Genomic DNA, 14122 nt, shown 5'->3' on the forward strand with positions numbered 1-14122 from the left:
GATGGGTATGCTAGGAAAAATGCTGCTTGCAAAATAATTCTAATGTCCTTCGTTATGCAAATGCCTACAAAGAGCGATCCAGAATCGTTCAAGGTCGGAAAACTCTTTCGGCTTTGACTTTGTGGTCTTGTCCTGTTGTGCTGTTTTCTGTTCGATATCTGCGTCTGCTGTCGCTGGTGAAGCTGAGGCAGGTGCAGCTACTTGCTGTGTGGAGAAGGGTTCTGCATGTGAGCCTGGCGAAGCAGGTTGCGTGGCAGAGGCGCTTCCGAAGCCAGCAAGCGATGCGATACCTGCAATTCCAGCAACCTCATCTGTCGTGTTGCTGGACTTGACAGTACCAACATCAGTCTGCTGTGGAGCATAAAGCGTGAGGCCGGTCTCTTCGATCAACTTGTCTCGTCTCTGCGCAATGACACGACGTTCGGGATTGCCTGAGGGTAGGCGATCCGAGATCCAACTAGCAATTTCTTGCACGAGCGTGTCGTCTAGATGCTGAGGATGGAAAGACGAGAGGGCCGAATGCTCGTCATGCTCCCCATCCTCTTGCTGTCTGGTCTGAATGGCATTTTCGGATTCATCGACCGAATCAGGGTCGCGAAGCGAGACGCCGTTCCAACCTTCAGATTCAGCTAGCTCCTCGAAGGATCGGGAGGCAGTCTTGGGCTGCTCGACGGATGCTGCAGTTGAGGAGGAAGCTGACTTGTCAGAGTCATCCGTACCATACTTGACCTTGGACTTGGAGAAGAGAAGCCTGTTGATGTCGATCCAGCTCGACTTGTCACTCTCGCTCTCGCTCTCTGACGTAGACCGCTTGTCGGACTCTTGCGCTGCTTTGGTCGGATAAGGTCTGCCAGTGGAAGGATTGATGTTCTGCCTCCACCTCGGAGCTCCTCCGCCCCGAAGATCCCAGTGATCGCATCCTTCCATTACACCGAGGAACTCGCCCCACTTTGCGCTCTCGACGCTGACAAGCCCATCATTGCCCTGATCGGCACCTCCGAGAGCATCGGCACTACCATCACTCTGTCCTTCGGCCGTCCGGGACTCAGCAGCGGCATCAAGGATAAGCTTGGGAAGCCAAAGCGGATGCCAGATAGCGAGACTCGGAGTACGAGAAGCGACGCTATAGTATTTGACTCGGTCAACATTAGGGGTCTTCGGATTGAAGACCTCGTTCATGTACTTGGTCGAGAGCATGGCATATGCTGGCGTGTCGAGCAATGAAAGCATGTACGAGCTGAAAGATCCGGTGAGGGTGGCGAGGGAACCAATGAAGGACGAGAGACCGAACGGAAGGGAGCCATCGTCTTTCTTGCCTTTCTTGACTGCCTCTTTCACCTTGTCAGAGAGGTCGTAGTTCGAGTTGCCGCTTGCCGAAGACTTGAACGATTCGACGGCATCAGAAGCGGCTGTGAAAAGCGACTCGGCGGTGATCTCGCTTTTGGCCGCTTGAGCTGGCTCTTCTGGCTTACCGCTCCTGCCAGACTTCTTGGGCAAGCTGCCCGAACCTTCCAAGGGCTTGGGTCGGGTGAAGAGCGGACTCTTAAGGGTGTAGGGCACCTTGCTTGTGCGGGCGGGTTGTGGTTCCCGATCGGCAAGATGCGCCCTTTCAGCTCGTGCATCTTCGATGGCCTTTTCGATGTAGTCGTTGCCGACACCGATGTTGGCATTGCACCAGTCCATGAAGGGACTACCGCGATGGGGTGTGCTGATGGTGGTCAAGCTGACTGGGGTGTACTGATCAGGTTTAGGTCGGATGTGGGTCAGAAGATGCCTAACATCAAGCCCGCCCATGCTATGAGCGACAAAGTTGAGCTTCTTGCCGCGAACACCTGCTTCGTCGCTGATGAGGAATTTGTGCAGCGACTCGGCGCGCTCCTGGATAGAGCCAGTGGGAGGCACACCATGGACAAGAACTTCGGCGCCAATCTTTTTGCGCAAGATGTCCAAAGTTTTGGCCCAGTAATGGATCTCGAGGCCGAGGAATGGCCCACGAACGTCGAAGCCGTAAAGCCCATGGCAGAGCACGATAGGATGGCGCGGGACTACAATGTTGTCGTAGATCTGTGGATCCTGCATCACATTGTGGATCCGATCAGCACCGCGTGTTTGATGTCGTCCGTGGGGTCCTGCATCTGCATGAGATTGTCTGTGCTCCGTCTGATGTTCTGAAGCTCTCAACAAGGAGGACAAGGTGCTGGAGAGACGGGCGAGCCAAGTATTTGACCTTGGTTCGGGATGTGACAATGAGCTGAGAGATGACCGCCCTGCAGAGCTTCGGAGCTCATCGACTAGAAGATTGGTGGCAGCATTTTGCGGAACAGAGGTGGTAGGTAGACGATGGCTTGTTCTCGGCCGGGCTGAGGTGTGGACGCTTCTGAGCACAGCTGCTTTGCGGGAGACACTCGAGATGCTCTGTGCGGTGGGTCTGACCTTGGTCCGCTGTGTGGCTAAATCAAGGGTAGGCCTTGTGGGATCTGACGGGCTTGGCGAATATGTGTCTAATAGCGTCTTTTTGGATGTAGTTGGACGCTTGTGTGGTGGAAGCGAAGAGCATGAGTAAGCGGCGAGCCAGCAGATCAAGGCCAGCACACCTGCTCTGGACCGGAGAAGCGATTGAGTGTTTGCTACGCTACGAGAGCATTCTGCCGTACGATTGACGCCATCGATTGAAGTTTGCAAGCGATCACGTAGCAACGATCGCATGGTGGCGTCCATGCTTGCCATATTCCTTTGCAGCATGCTGATCCGTTCCTGCTTTTGATGGGATTATCTCGAACGAGGCGCCGAGAAGTGTCAATGATGATTGGCTCCACCAGTAAGCTTGAGACTTGAAGCTTTACAGCATCGGATGGCAGCAATCGAAGCAGGCTGGTCGGGATGATATGTGGAGAGAAGGGATGAGCTTCGCAGTTGTTGTCAAGGTAGTGCTGATGTTAGTGCCGCCGCCACGGATGTGAGCAAGATTCTTGTGAAGCGATGAACCGTGCCCAGTGGAGTGGTGGTGGTAGCGGTGTGAAAGGTGAGACGGCAGGAGGAGTTGGCGAGTATAGAGAGGTGGTGAACAGGGTTGAGGAGATCAATGAAAGAGGGGTGTTGCTTTGTGCAAAGTCATTGTGCGTTTGTCTGTGTGTTGGCCACGTTCAAAGTGGAGCAAATAGAGCGGTTTAGGCGTGGAATTATTTTTGGGTTCGCTTCCAGAGAGAAAGAGACCGAGTGGCGGCGGCTTGAATTTAGGAGCTCGCGTTTCACAGAAAGCGGTGTACTACTGCGATTTTCCTTTCAGCACCTTTCGTGCGAAATGACCGAGTTGAAATTTGGGGCACTCTCGGCTCAATACTCTCAAAAACAAAACACACTTTCTCACTCACCTCCCAGACAGCCAAGAGGGCCAAATCAACAGAGCAACACAGCATCCATCCATAAGCACGTGTCGTCATCAGCCACCTTGTGTAGCAACGTCACTTTTGTTTTTACCCAAGACACCGTCAGCTACGCATAAGGCTTTCAAAACAAAAGCCTTGTTAGCATGGATCCACTTTGTCTTACCTGGGCTCACCAAAAATATGCTTCACCCCAAAACACTGACATTATTTATGGCGAAAGCATGCTCGCGGTCACGAGACACCAAAAAAAGTTTGTCTGAGACTGATTCTAGTAGGCTTGTGTGTCTGATCATCGACGTCAGGATCAACATCCACAGGGTCGTGCTCCGATGTAATCCAATGCATGTTCTTGAAGCATCAATAGCTGGAATGGCCCGAGGAGATGGCCACATGTTCCAAGGAGACCTCGGAGCCTCGAGTTTGCTTCTGTTAGACCGCCTTCGGCTGATCGGGGGGTTTTTTTTGGTTTTTTTTGGTTTTTTTTTTTTTTTGGTTTTTTTTTTTTTTTTTTTTTTTTTTTTTTTGGTTTCGAAAATTGAAGGCGGATGACAAAGGCTCACCTCATTTTCCAGAAAGTCAACTTCAAGCCGACTTTCGGAAGGTTGTGAAGAAAAGCACTCAAAGATTACCATAAGCTCATCGAACAGACCTTTACATTGCTCCTATCTCCTCTTCACCGCGACCACATACCTTTTGCACCATCCTATTCTCGATTAGCCTGCACCAACCGCTCAAAACCACCGTCAAGAGCATAATGCGGGCCAGCGTCTCCACTTCAAGAGCGGGCAGCCGCCTCCTGCAGCAAAGATTGTCAACTCTCATTTTGCAATCTCCACGAGCTGCCGTTGCTGCCGCTTCAACCGTCGCCCTTCGCCCTGCTGCTCTTTCCAGCTCCCAGCCTTCGAGCTCTCGACTATCGCTCCACACGTCAGCTCATCTCGCACAAGCAGCTCCCGCTGAGCCAGCAGCAGCGCGCGCAGCAGAGACCCAAGAAGTCGCCAGATGGAAGCCAACCTCGCAGCGTGTCGGTCTCATCGCCGTCAAACGTGGTATGACTTCCTTCTTCTTGCCCAACGGTGAACGTATTCCGGCCACTATCCTGCAGGTCCACTCCAATCAGGTCTCGGCCCACATCGGTTTTGGTGCCGAGGTCAACGACTCTACCTACACAGCACTTCAGGTCGCCGCCGTCGACACAAAAACGAGATTACACGTCACAAAGCAGATCCGGGGTCATCTCAGGAAGGCCGGCATCAAGAGCGGCAAAAAGATCATTCGCGAGTTTCCCGTCAGCTCTGATGCCATCGTACCGCTCGGGACTAAGCTGTCCGCAGTTCACTTTGTTCCCGGCCAGTCCGTCGATGTCCGCGCTATCACACGAGGTCACGGTTTTCAGGGTGCCATGAAGCGTCACGGCTTTCACGGTCTGAGAGCATCGCACGGTGTCTCCATCTCGCACAGAAGTCACGGTTCCACCGGTGCCAACCAGGATCCCGGTCGTGTCTGGCCAGGTACCAAGATGGCAGGTCGCATGGGAGGAAACAAGCACGGTACCATTCACAATCTGCTCGTTGTGCGTGTCGATGCGGAGAAAGAGCTCATCTACGTCAAGGGCAATGTGCCAGGACCTAAAGGTGGCGATGTGACACTGCAGGATGCACGACGACCTAGCTGGAAGGGTCAGAAGATGTTCAGGAGAGGTCGTTTGCCCACGGGGGAGGCGCTCTCTGGAAAGGAGCCCGATTCAATTTACTTGGCGCCAGGTGTTGACAAGCTTCCATTCCCTGCGGGTACCAAGACTATCGCAGACAAGCTTCCTGCTGTTGTTGAAATTGGCTTGACACAGCTTGACTCGGTCAACAAGGCATGATCCCTCTCGCACCTCTTGCCATCCTCGCTTTCCCACCGTCCTTCTTCTCTTTTTGTATTCTAGCATATCACAACCATACACATTTCGTCATCATTTTTGGCTGCTCTGAGCGTCTGCTTCAGAATGAGGATCCTGATTGAACTGTGCGAAACCATCTCCCTCGCGGCTGAAGGCTGAGCACTACTTCATGAGGAGCAAGATCGGAAATCCCCGATTTTGGCTCAGCAGACTGACGATGCCTATTATTTGAGAAGTTTTAGGTCCCGATACTGGTGATCGGGGAGAGTCTAAGTACAATGTCACTGCTACTAAAAGACAGAAACAAATATACTTGATTGACTAAGGAGCATTGTGAGGACCTAGCATCCTCAGTTTGATATATATACAATTGTGTGATGTCTGATGAACATGGGAGTATCCTCCTTCATGATATAGTATGGCAACAAGTGGGACTACATTGCACCCAATCTTCAGACTGATCCATCCCATCTGATCACCAATTGCATTTAAACCTGAGTACATTATCTTGTTGGATCACTTTCTTCATCACCCCCTCTCAATCCAGCATGTCTCTCCATTGTTGTCAAACTGATCAAATGCCTAAGGTGTGAGAGTGTTGGTGTCACAAGCAGTTTTGGTCATGATGTTGGCTAAGTTGTTGCTACTCTGGACTGGAACAATTGTGAGTTGCTGACTTGCAATCTTGTCCCATAGAAAGAAGTGAGCTATGTTGATGTGTTTCATCCTTTTGAAGTGTTGTGGATCATTTGCAATTGCTCAGGTGCCAGATGAGTTGCTGTGCAAGATAGGTACATTATGGTTAAAGATGAGTTCACTGTCATGGGAGTGCAGGACAGATGTCCCTGCACTCACCTGTATTCCAGCTGTCATTGACATGGGTTGCTTGAGTTCATGTAAGAACATTGTCATCCACAGTAGTTCCCTTGCCACCCCTGCTAGTGCCACATATTCTGCCTCCACTGAACTGTTCACTACCATCAGTTGGAGCTTGGAAGACCAACTACATACTAGCCCATTGATAGCAAAGACATATCCAGACATTGATCTTCTACAATCTCATGAACCAGCCCAGTTGCTGTTGGCCCACCCTATGAGCATTTGCCCCCTGACTGATGTTGCTGCTGTGAGACTTACCTTTATGGTACCCTTGAGATATCTCAATATGTGCTTGGCTGCTGTTAGGTGCTCCCTGGATGGGTTTGCCACAAAACATGCACACCTTCCAATGGCAAAAGCAATATCAGGTCTACTGCCTTGCATGACCCATAACAATGATCCTACAAGCGATGCATAGTGCCACACCTCTTCCACACTTGCAGTGTCACCTTCTTGTGGTCTGAGGTCGTTTATTGATTCAGTTGCCAGCGTTAGAGCTGTCCATGCTTTCTCCATTCTGAACTTGATCAGAATCCCTTCAATGTATCCACTCTGATCAATCGAGAGTGTGCATTCTTCATGCTTGTACCTTACATTTAATCCAATGATATGGGAGACGTTGCCTTGGTTGGTTATGCTGAACACATTTGAAAGTTGTTGTTGTTGTACTGACTGAATCTGTGCAGTGGATGCTCTGATGACTAGTAGGTCATCAACATATACTGCCAGGAGTATCATTGCATCACCAGAGCCTTGTGTATATACACATGGTTCTGCTCAGCAGCGCTTGAAACCAAAGGCTTGCAGCTGCTCATCAAGTGCTGCATGCCATAGACATCCTTGTCATGGGCCTGGATGCTCAAGAAGCAGAAGGGTCACTGGTTCATATGGAAGGAGCACAGGTATCGAAGATCTAGTCGATACCAGTAGAGAGCATGGTCGTAGTGCAGTCTCCATGGAGACCATGGACTTCTATGGACTCACATGCAAAGGAGGACCGAGCCACATGCAAAGGAGGGCCAAGCACAGCCACGAGGAGGACCAAGCTCAAGGAGCAGGCACAGCCACGAAGAGGACCAAGCTCAAGGAGCATGCAGATGGTTACCACTCAGGGGCTCGAGAGACAAGAGCCAAAGGAACTGACACTGATCAAAGGAGGAGGAGCAGTGTCGAAGGAGTCGACACCAGGTCATGAGGAGGAGGAGCAGTGTCGAAGGAGTTGACATCAGGTCATGAGGAGGAGGAGCAGTGTCGAAGGAGTCGACACAGCTCAAGAGGCACAGGGGTGCCAAGCAGGAGAGGCCCCTGAGCAGTACTCGATGAAGAAGGTACTCTCTGGAGAGAGAGCAGGAGCAGCATCGCTGGCGATGCTGAGAAGAGGTATATAACCATGCTTTCTCATCATCATAGGTCGAGTGGATCCTCATCCACTCTACTCACCATACCACTAGTCAATACTTTAGAAACACAAGTACTCATTAGTTACAGTCAGCATAGCAGCAATCTATCAAGGTTGCTCCTCATCGTAGTGTGTGTGTTGTATCACCACTACCTGATGTCCGAAGGCGCCCATAGCAGGTTAGTGGTCTGGATATAGATAGAACCGAAGGCAGTAGTCCACTGCAGTCCGGGGATCACTTCAAGCATCAAGTCAACACACTGGACACTTGTGTTGACATCACCAACCTTATCACCAACACCATCAACCTCATTATCATCGACATCACCAATCTCACCACCCACACCATCAACCTCATCATCATCAACACTCACACCAGACCTTGGTGTCATCATAACATTGATATTGATCATGCCAAGCTACCCCTGAACGGAGTGTCCACAGAGGTCAGCCGAAACCTACGATAGTATATACAACGAACACCACCTGTTGTCACTGCACAACTTGATAGTCACCGACACCGAGACAATAGCTGTCGCACAGTTTGATAGTCACCGAGTATCTCGACAGACCGACCTGGGTTTCAGGCGCGAGACCCCTGACAATCCTGCTTGTTTGAGGCCATATAATGCCTTCTTCAGCTTGTAGCACTTACCATCATTCTCCTTGGCTTCAAATGTTGGAGGTATCCAAATGTGGATGCTTTTGTCGATCTTTACATTCAGGAATGCTGTGCTGACATCAAGCTGACTAATGTTTAGTCCATATTGTTTAGCAAGAGTGAGCAGGATTCGGACAGTCTGTAGGTGAACAACTGGGCTAAAGGTTTGGTCATAGTCCAGGCCTTGGCACTGAGCATACCCTTGTGCAACCAGTTGAGCTTTGTATCACATTACTCATCATTGGGTGTCCAGCTTGAGTTTGAACACCCAGCAGACACCTATGAGCTTCCCATCCAGTGGGATATCTGCTAGTTCAAAAACATCCATTTTGTTCATGCTTGCCATTTCATCGATCATTGCCTGTTGCCACTTGTTCCAGTCATCATGCAACTTGGCCTCATTGAGCGAGAGCAGTTCCAGTAAGATTCCATCAGCACTGTGCAGTTGTTGGCCACTGGCAATGAGTGCAGCCCCATCCATTACCATTGCTGCAAATGCCATCCATTCAAGGTGATGACTGCTGAGTGATGTTGCTTGAGTTTTGGAACAGGTTGCTGTGAAGACTGTGTAGCTAGGCAGGTTTGCCAGGTCTGGTGATACTGTGCAATCAGATTCAAGCACTGAGACATTGTCATATATGCTTGGGACCATGTCACTGCAGGGTGTTTGAAGCAGGGACATATCCCCAGGATCCTCCAGTGGTGTTGAGGGCTGGAGCATTTTGCCCCCCTTGGTCAGAGCGGCATTGAGCTTGGCATTCAGGTCAGCAGTGATCACATTGAGGTCCACCATGATCTCTCCTGCTGCCTCAATAGCTGCCATCATATGGTCCCAGTCTCAATCATAGCTAGGTGAAGCAGACAGGGGTGGTTGAGATGTGTCTCCATGCTGGCAAGAGTATGGCATCAGCAAGGGCAGCATGTCCTTATCAGGTCTCGTCTCAGTGGGGTCGTTGTCTTGTGGAATCCAAGTGTAGGAACAGAGGAGCTCAGTGTTCCCAGTGAGGACAGGCAGGTGTGATGGGTTGGTGTTGGGCCCTGGTTGCTTGAGCTCAGAGAATCAAATGTCCTTCGCAATGACAATGCAGTCGAGTTCCAGGAGCCATACTTGGTGGCCTTTGACAGCATGTGGTGTGTCAGAGAAACCCAGGTATGTCCCATGGAGGGTGCACAGTCAAAGGTGCTTGCTGGCTACCAGGTGATTGCAAAGCCATGTCAATCAGGTGTTGCCCTGGAGTATGACATAGGTGATGCAACCAAAGCATCATAGTTGATGCAATTCAGGGCATTTTCCATAGAAGAGCTCAAAGGGTGTGAGGTTCCTGCGAGTGGTGCCTGCTAGCCAATTGTGAATGAAGGTGGCTTGTGAAATGGCATATGGCCACCAATGTTCATTGAGGTTTGCATTGTAAAGGATGCTTTGGGCAATCTTCTGAATGGTTTGAATCACCTGTTCAGTGAAGGCATTGTCCAAATGTTGTTGAGTCGGTGCAGCTGTGACTTTGACACCTGTTGATGAGCAAAGGTTGTGGAAGGTGTTAGACCACAACTCACCTTGGTCGATGCAGACCTCTTTGAGTCCATGGTCAAATGTCACCTCCGATGGCACCTGACATGTGGCAACACGAATCCCAGAGAACCACCATGCTGCTTCTTGGGATGCTTGACTCTTATTTGTGAGGCCTCGCATCCAGATCATACTAGAGTAGGCATCATGGATGATCAGTACATAGGCGAACTTGGTTGCACCATGCAAGGGACCCATGACATCCATTGAAACCAGCTCAAGTGGTGCTTCAATGCATCTGGGGTGAGCCGGTGTCCTGGCAGTGGCTTTGCTCTGGATGCAGATGTCACAGAGTATGTCAGGATGAGTGGGTGAGGATGATGGGATGTCATGGGCAAGGGTGATGGTTCTCATATGCAGTGTTGCATCAAGACTAGCATGACCCAGACAACAGTGCCATAGAGCTGCCTTGTCTCGATTCCTGCATTGCCACCCTGGGCTCACCATTTCAGCAGCGAAGGCAAGCGAGATAGCTGGCTCAGGCATGCTATTGTCCCATATGAGCATGGCAGCAGTGGGGTAACCATCTCCAGTTGTTGGCACTTGAATGGCATGGCCATGCTTGTCTTGGATGGTAACAAGTTCATTCTCAAAGATTACTTTACCCTGAGCATGTGTGATGGATTTGGTTCCAATGAGGTTTGTCACCAGATTGGGCATGAGGAGGCAGTTCTGGTACATCATCTGCTCCCATCATCACATCTTGGGACTAAAACTCAGTAGACTAACTGTACCTCCCATCTTAGATGCCAAGAGTTGCCCACTGTCAGCAGTGGTAATACTAACCCTTTGTTCCATGTCTTGCCAACCTATCCCATAGTAAGTGCAATTGACCATGACACAAGATGCACCAGAGTCAAACACAAATGGTACAAGCTGAGGTGGTAAGTTGATTGGTGCTGGCTCAACCTCTGTAAAGAAGGCCAAGACTGGCACTGCATCCTATTCTTCCCAAGAACTTGTAAGTGGTAGTACTATACATGTTTTGGCATGACTTTTCAGTGGTACCTTAACCTTGCCCTCTTTCCAGCATGTGTGTGCCACATCATTGGGACAATGGTTGGCTGCATGACCCAGTTTGCCACACACCCAACAGTTGATAAGAGTGGTGGCTTGCAATGCAGTGAGTTCAGACTCCTCTGTCACATGGCAGTGGCTTGTGGGGGTGATCTCAGCAGCAAGTTTGTAACACTGGCATAGGACGTCAGAGATGCTTTTGATGGTCTGTTCCCTGCCATGGATCTTCTCATGTAGGATGAACACAGAGTTGAACAAGGCATTTCGGTCTGAAGGGAGTGCTCGCTTGAGGGTCCTGTAGCAGTAGTCCAGCTTCCAGGGGTCTTGTAAGTACTCATGCAGCTCTGATACATGAGCTTCCCACTTGACAAGAAAGTCATATGCATGGCTTCCCACCTGGTCCCAGTGTAGATCAAGAGTCACTGCAGATAGTTCATACTCTTTGACAGTAGAATGTGCTTTACATTTATTCATTGCCCAATCAAAGAGGTCCACAGCAATTGGTATCAGCTTGTCTCCATGCTCAGCAAAGTATTCAATATGTAACTTATTAGAGAAGCTCTGCATGATAATTGAGCTGAGTATCAAGTCAGCATCCTCAAAGGTAATCGTTTTTTGGTCAAGGACATTTCATGTGAAAGGGATGATGGATAGCATTGCAAAAACTTTGTGTTGCCATGCATGCATGGAGACCACTCTCAGATCGAGAAGGTCATGTTCATCCCACTGCATCTTTTCATTCAGGCTTGAGAGGACCTTGAGATGGTGGTTTGTGATTGTGCTAAGTTCAGGAGTGGGTCCTGGGGTAGCATCACAACCAACCAGATGATGGCAATTGAAGTTGCTCACAGCAGAGATGGGGGTGTCAGCTCTAACTGGGGCAGGCATCTCCATCTTGATATGGTGTTGTTGCTCAAATGGACCCTCGATCTTGAAGACAAGGATGTGGTTTGCATCCCATTCTTTGTTGGCAAGGAAGTTGTTCACTCTGGTCCTCATTGCTCTACCAAGTTCAATTCAGTTTGGGAATGGACCGAGATCGTGCATTCCATAATAGAGTTCACTAACACACTCAATCATGATGGAGAGAGGTGAAATGACTTGCTTGTTATCACCAGTGATGGCAAATTCTAATAGATTTCCCTCCTTTGGAGCAATCGGTGTGCCATAGACTTCATCAGTCATCATCTGATTGAACTGATTTTGGAGGATTTTCGGTAGTCATGGAAGGAGATCTTCCATCAGAGTAACAAAGTCATCATAAAGGGAGTAGTTTATGTTGGTCATCATTGAAGGTGTGTTCAAGGATGAGGTAGGGTTTTGAATTGGGCTCATAACCTGAGAAGTTTTAGGTCCTGATACTGGTGATCAGGGAGAGTCTAAGTATGATGTCACTGCTACTAAAAGACAGAAACAAATATACTTGATTGACTAAGGAGCATTGTGAGGACCTAGCATCCTCAGTTTGATATATATACAATTGTGTGATGTCTGATGAATGTGGGAGTATCCTCCTTCATGATATAGTATGGCAATGAGTGGGACTACATTGCACCCAATCTTCAGACTGATCCATCCCATCTGATTGCTGATTGTGTTTAAACCTGAGTACATTATCTTGTTGGATCGCTTTCTTCGTCATTATTCTGGCGAAATGGAACCTTTTTCTTTTTCTTTTTTGACCGATTCCGAGAATTTCCACAAGCACAAAGTCATAAGAGTGATGAGACGCTTTCAGCTGCGCTCTTAACAAATGTGTCGCTGCCGCCATCACTCGACAGTCCTCAACCATCATCCTAGCCGCTTTAGAGCTCTCTCCTGTAACAACAGGCTCTTAAGCACTACGTATCAACTCAGACGCATAGCCAGCATCTCACAGGCCATATTTTGCGCCACTTGACAACTTCAAAGCAGTTTTACTCCGACCTCCACCTAGGATCTAGGCAGCCGAAAGATCACTACGAGCCCACAGCCTAGCATTAAATCGGCCCTTTACACTTCAACATGGTAAGCCTTGATCGCAGTGCTCTCTGTTTCCTGTCTTGACTGTACTGGAAAACATGCTGACCCTCTGTCATCTTGTTTACTCTTTGCAACTCGCTACAGTCTCTTCCCAAGGCATTAGCACAGATCCTCTTTGTGGGCACGCAGATCGTCGGGAAAGCATTGTTGGAAGCTGGACGACAGGCAGGAAGGAATGCCCGTGCAGGCAGGGTAGAGGCTTCGGCAGCGGGTGCTGCTGGTGTTGGCTCTGGATCAGCAGCTTCACCATCCGATCAGCTCACAAGAACACATCGCATGACGCTCGATGAGGCCAAGCTCATTCTCAATCTAAAGCAAGACCTATCGGCGGCTGGCCTCGGAGGTGCAGCATCATCAATACAAGGCGAGGGCAAGTCGGTCCTTGACGAGGTCCGCGAAGCTATGGTCAAAAACTACGACCACCTTTTCGCTACCAACGCGCCACCAGCACCAAAGGGTCAGAAAGGTGGCGGAGCCGGCTCTTTCTACATCCAGAGCAAGGTTGTTCGCGCACGCGAGAGGATCGAAGCCGAATGGCGTCTCTTGAATGCAGGCAAGAACGCTGAAGCCGAAGCCGGCGCCGCTGAGACTCCTTCGACTGGAGCTAATGCTGATCAGGCTGACAAGAAGCCATGAGCATCGACGGACACATCACATTGCCTCTTCCACCATAGAAAAGCAGCGCCTGTCCCCAACGGCTCTTAGCCACCTTTGGGTCTAGAGTCTGCCATCTGTAAATACTGTATTACCACCAAGAATCTCTCTTCGATGAATAAGGCTTCGCTTAACTTGGCATTTACGCTACCACCATTCTTCCATGTTTAGTACGCTCGCATCCAAACACCCGGCTATCATTGCGCCTTAAATCAATCTCAGCATAATCTCTCAGATACCGACCTGCTGTAAACGCTTCCACAACGCACCAGTCTTGGCGAAAGATCGAGCTTGCGGATTGGTCATGTGTCAGAGTGCTTGTCAACTTTACCTCACCACAAATTCCATCAAGTTCGAGACACCGAGCCATAATGCAAGTGCCTCTCTCTTTGAGAAAGTGCCACAGGAGTCTACACACTCCTCGATTGATGTCGTATCTCAAAGCAAGAATCGCTATCAGAGGCAATGTGGGTCGGTGCGCTTGTGATCGTCAGGTGACTCGCAGGGCTCAAATAATGTCCAAGCGCCATTGCCGAGAAATATAAAGTGCTGTGCCATTTGCTGCCTTTCTTTCAGGCCTGAGAGCCCTAAAATTCTGGGCTGGACTCGTGGAGTCACTGTTTTTGATTGGCGTAGTTCGCACATGCTT

The 14122-nt window shown here is 49.7% G+C and overlaps 5 protein-coding genes across 5 annotated transcripts; 2 read left to right on the forward strand and 3 right to left on the reverse strand.

The window, feature by feature from the left end:
* Positions 1–39: 39 nt before the first annotated feature.
* On the reverse strand, positions 40–2742 carry UHO2_04275 (uncharacterized protein; the record flags this gene model as incomplete). The annotated part of the gene is made up of 1 exon (XM_041555948.1): positions 40–2742. The coding sequence occupies one exon, from the start codon at positions 2740–2742 to the stop codon at positions 40–42; it is 2703 nt and encodes a 900-aa protein (XP_041411882.1).
* A 1398-nt stretch (positions 2743–4140) lies between these two features.
* UHO2_04276 (uncharacterized protein) lies at positions 4141–5256 on the forward strand (the record flags this gene model as incomplete). The annotated part of the gene is made up of 1 exon (XM_041555949.1): positions 4141–5256. One exon carries the CDS (start codon positions 4141–4143, stop codon positions 5254–5256), a length of 1116 nt encoding a protein of 371 aa, XP_041411883.1.
* Positions 5257–6166: 910 nt separating this feature from the next.
* On the reverse strand, positions 6167–6891 carry UHO2_04277 (uncharacterized protein; the record flags this gene model as incomplete). The annotated part of the gene is made up of 2 exons (XM_041555950.1): positions 6167–6277; positions 6412–6891. 2 exons carry the CDS (start codon positions 6889–6891, stop codon positions 6167–6169), a joined length of 591 nt encoding a protein of 196 aa, XP_041411884.1.
* A 2586-nt stretch (positions 6892–9477) lies between these two features.
* Positions 9478–11982, reverse strand: UHO2_04278 (uncharacterized protein; the record flags this gene model as incomplete). Its single annotated transcript, XM_041555951.1, has 6 exons — positions 9478–9722; positions 9768–10464; positions 10567–10722; positions 10870–11374; positions 11525–11800; positions 11870–11982. The coding sequence occupies 6 exons, from the start codon at positions 11980–11982 to the stop codon at positions 9478–9480; spliced, it is 1992 nt and encodes a 663-aa protein (XP_041411885.1).
* Positions 11983–12801: 819 nt separating this feature from the next.
* On the forward strand, positions 12802–13455 carry UHO2_04279 (uncharacterized protein; the record flags this gene model as incomplete). The annotated part of the gene is made up of 2 exons (XM_041555952.1): positions 12802–12804; positions 12904–13455. The coding sequence occupies 2 exons, from the start codon at positions 12802–12804 to the stop codon at positions 13453–13455; spliced, it is 555 nt and encodes a 184-aa protein (XP_041411886.1).
* Between the last annotated feature and the right edge of the window lie 667 nt (positions 13456–14122).

This window comes from Ustilago hordei (genome assembly GCF_900519145.1).
Source record: "Ustilago hordei strain Uho2 genome assembly, contig: UHO2_contig_08, whole genome shotgun sequence".
Taxonomy (NCBI): domain Eukaryota; kingdom Fungi; phylum Basidiomycota; class Ustilaginomycetes; order Ustilaginales; family Ustilaginaceae; genus Ustilago; species Ustilago hordei.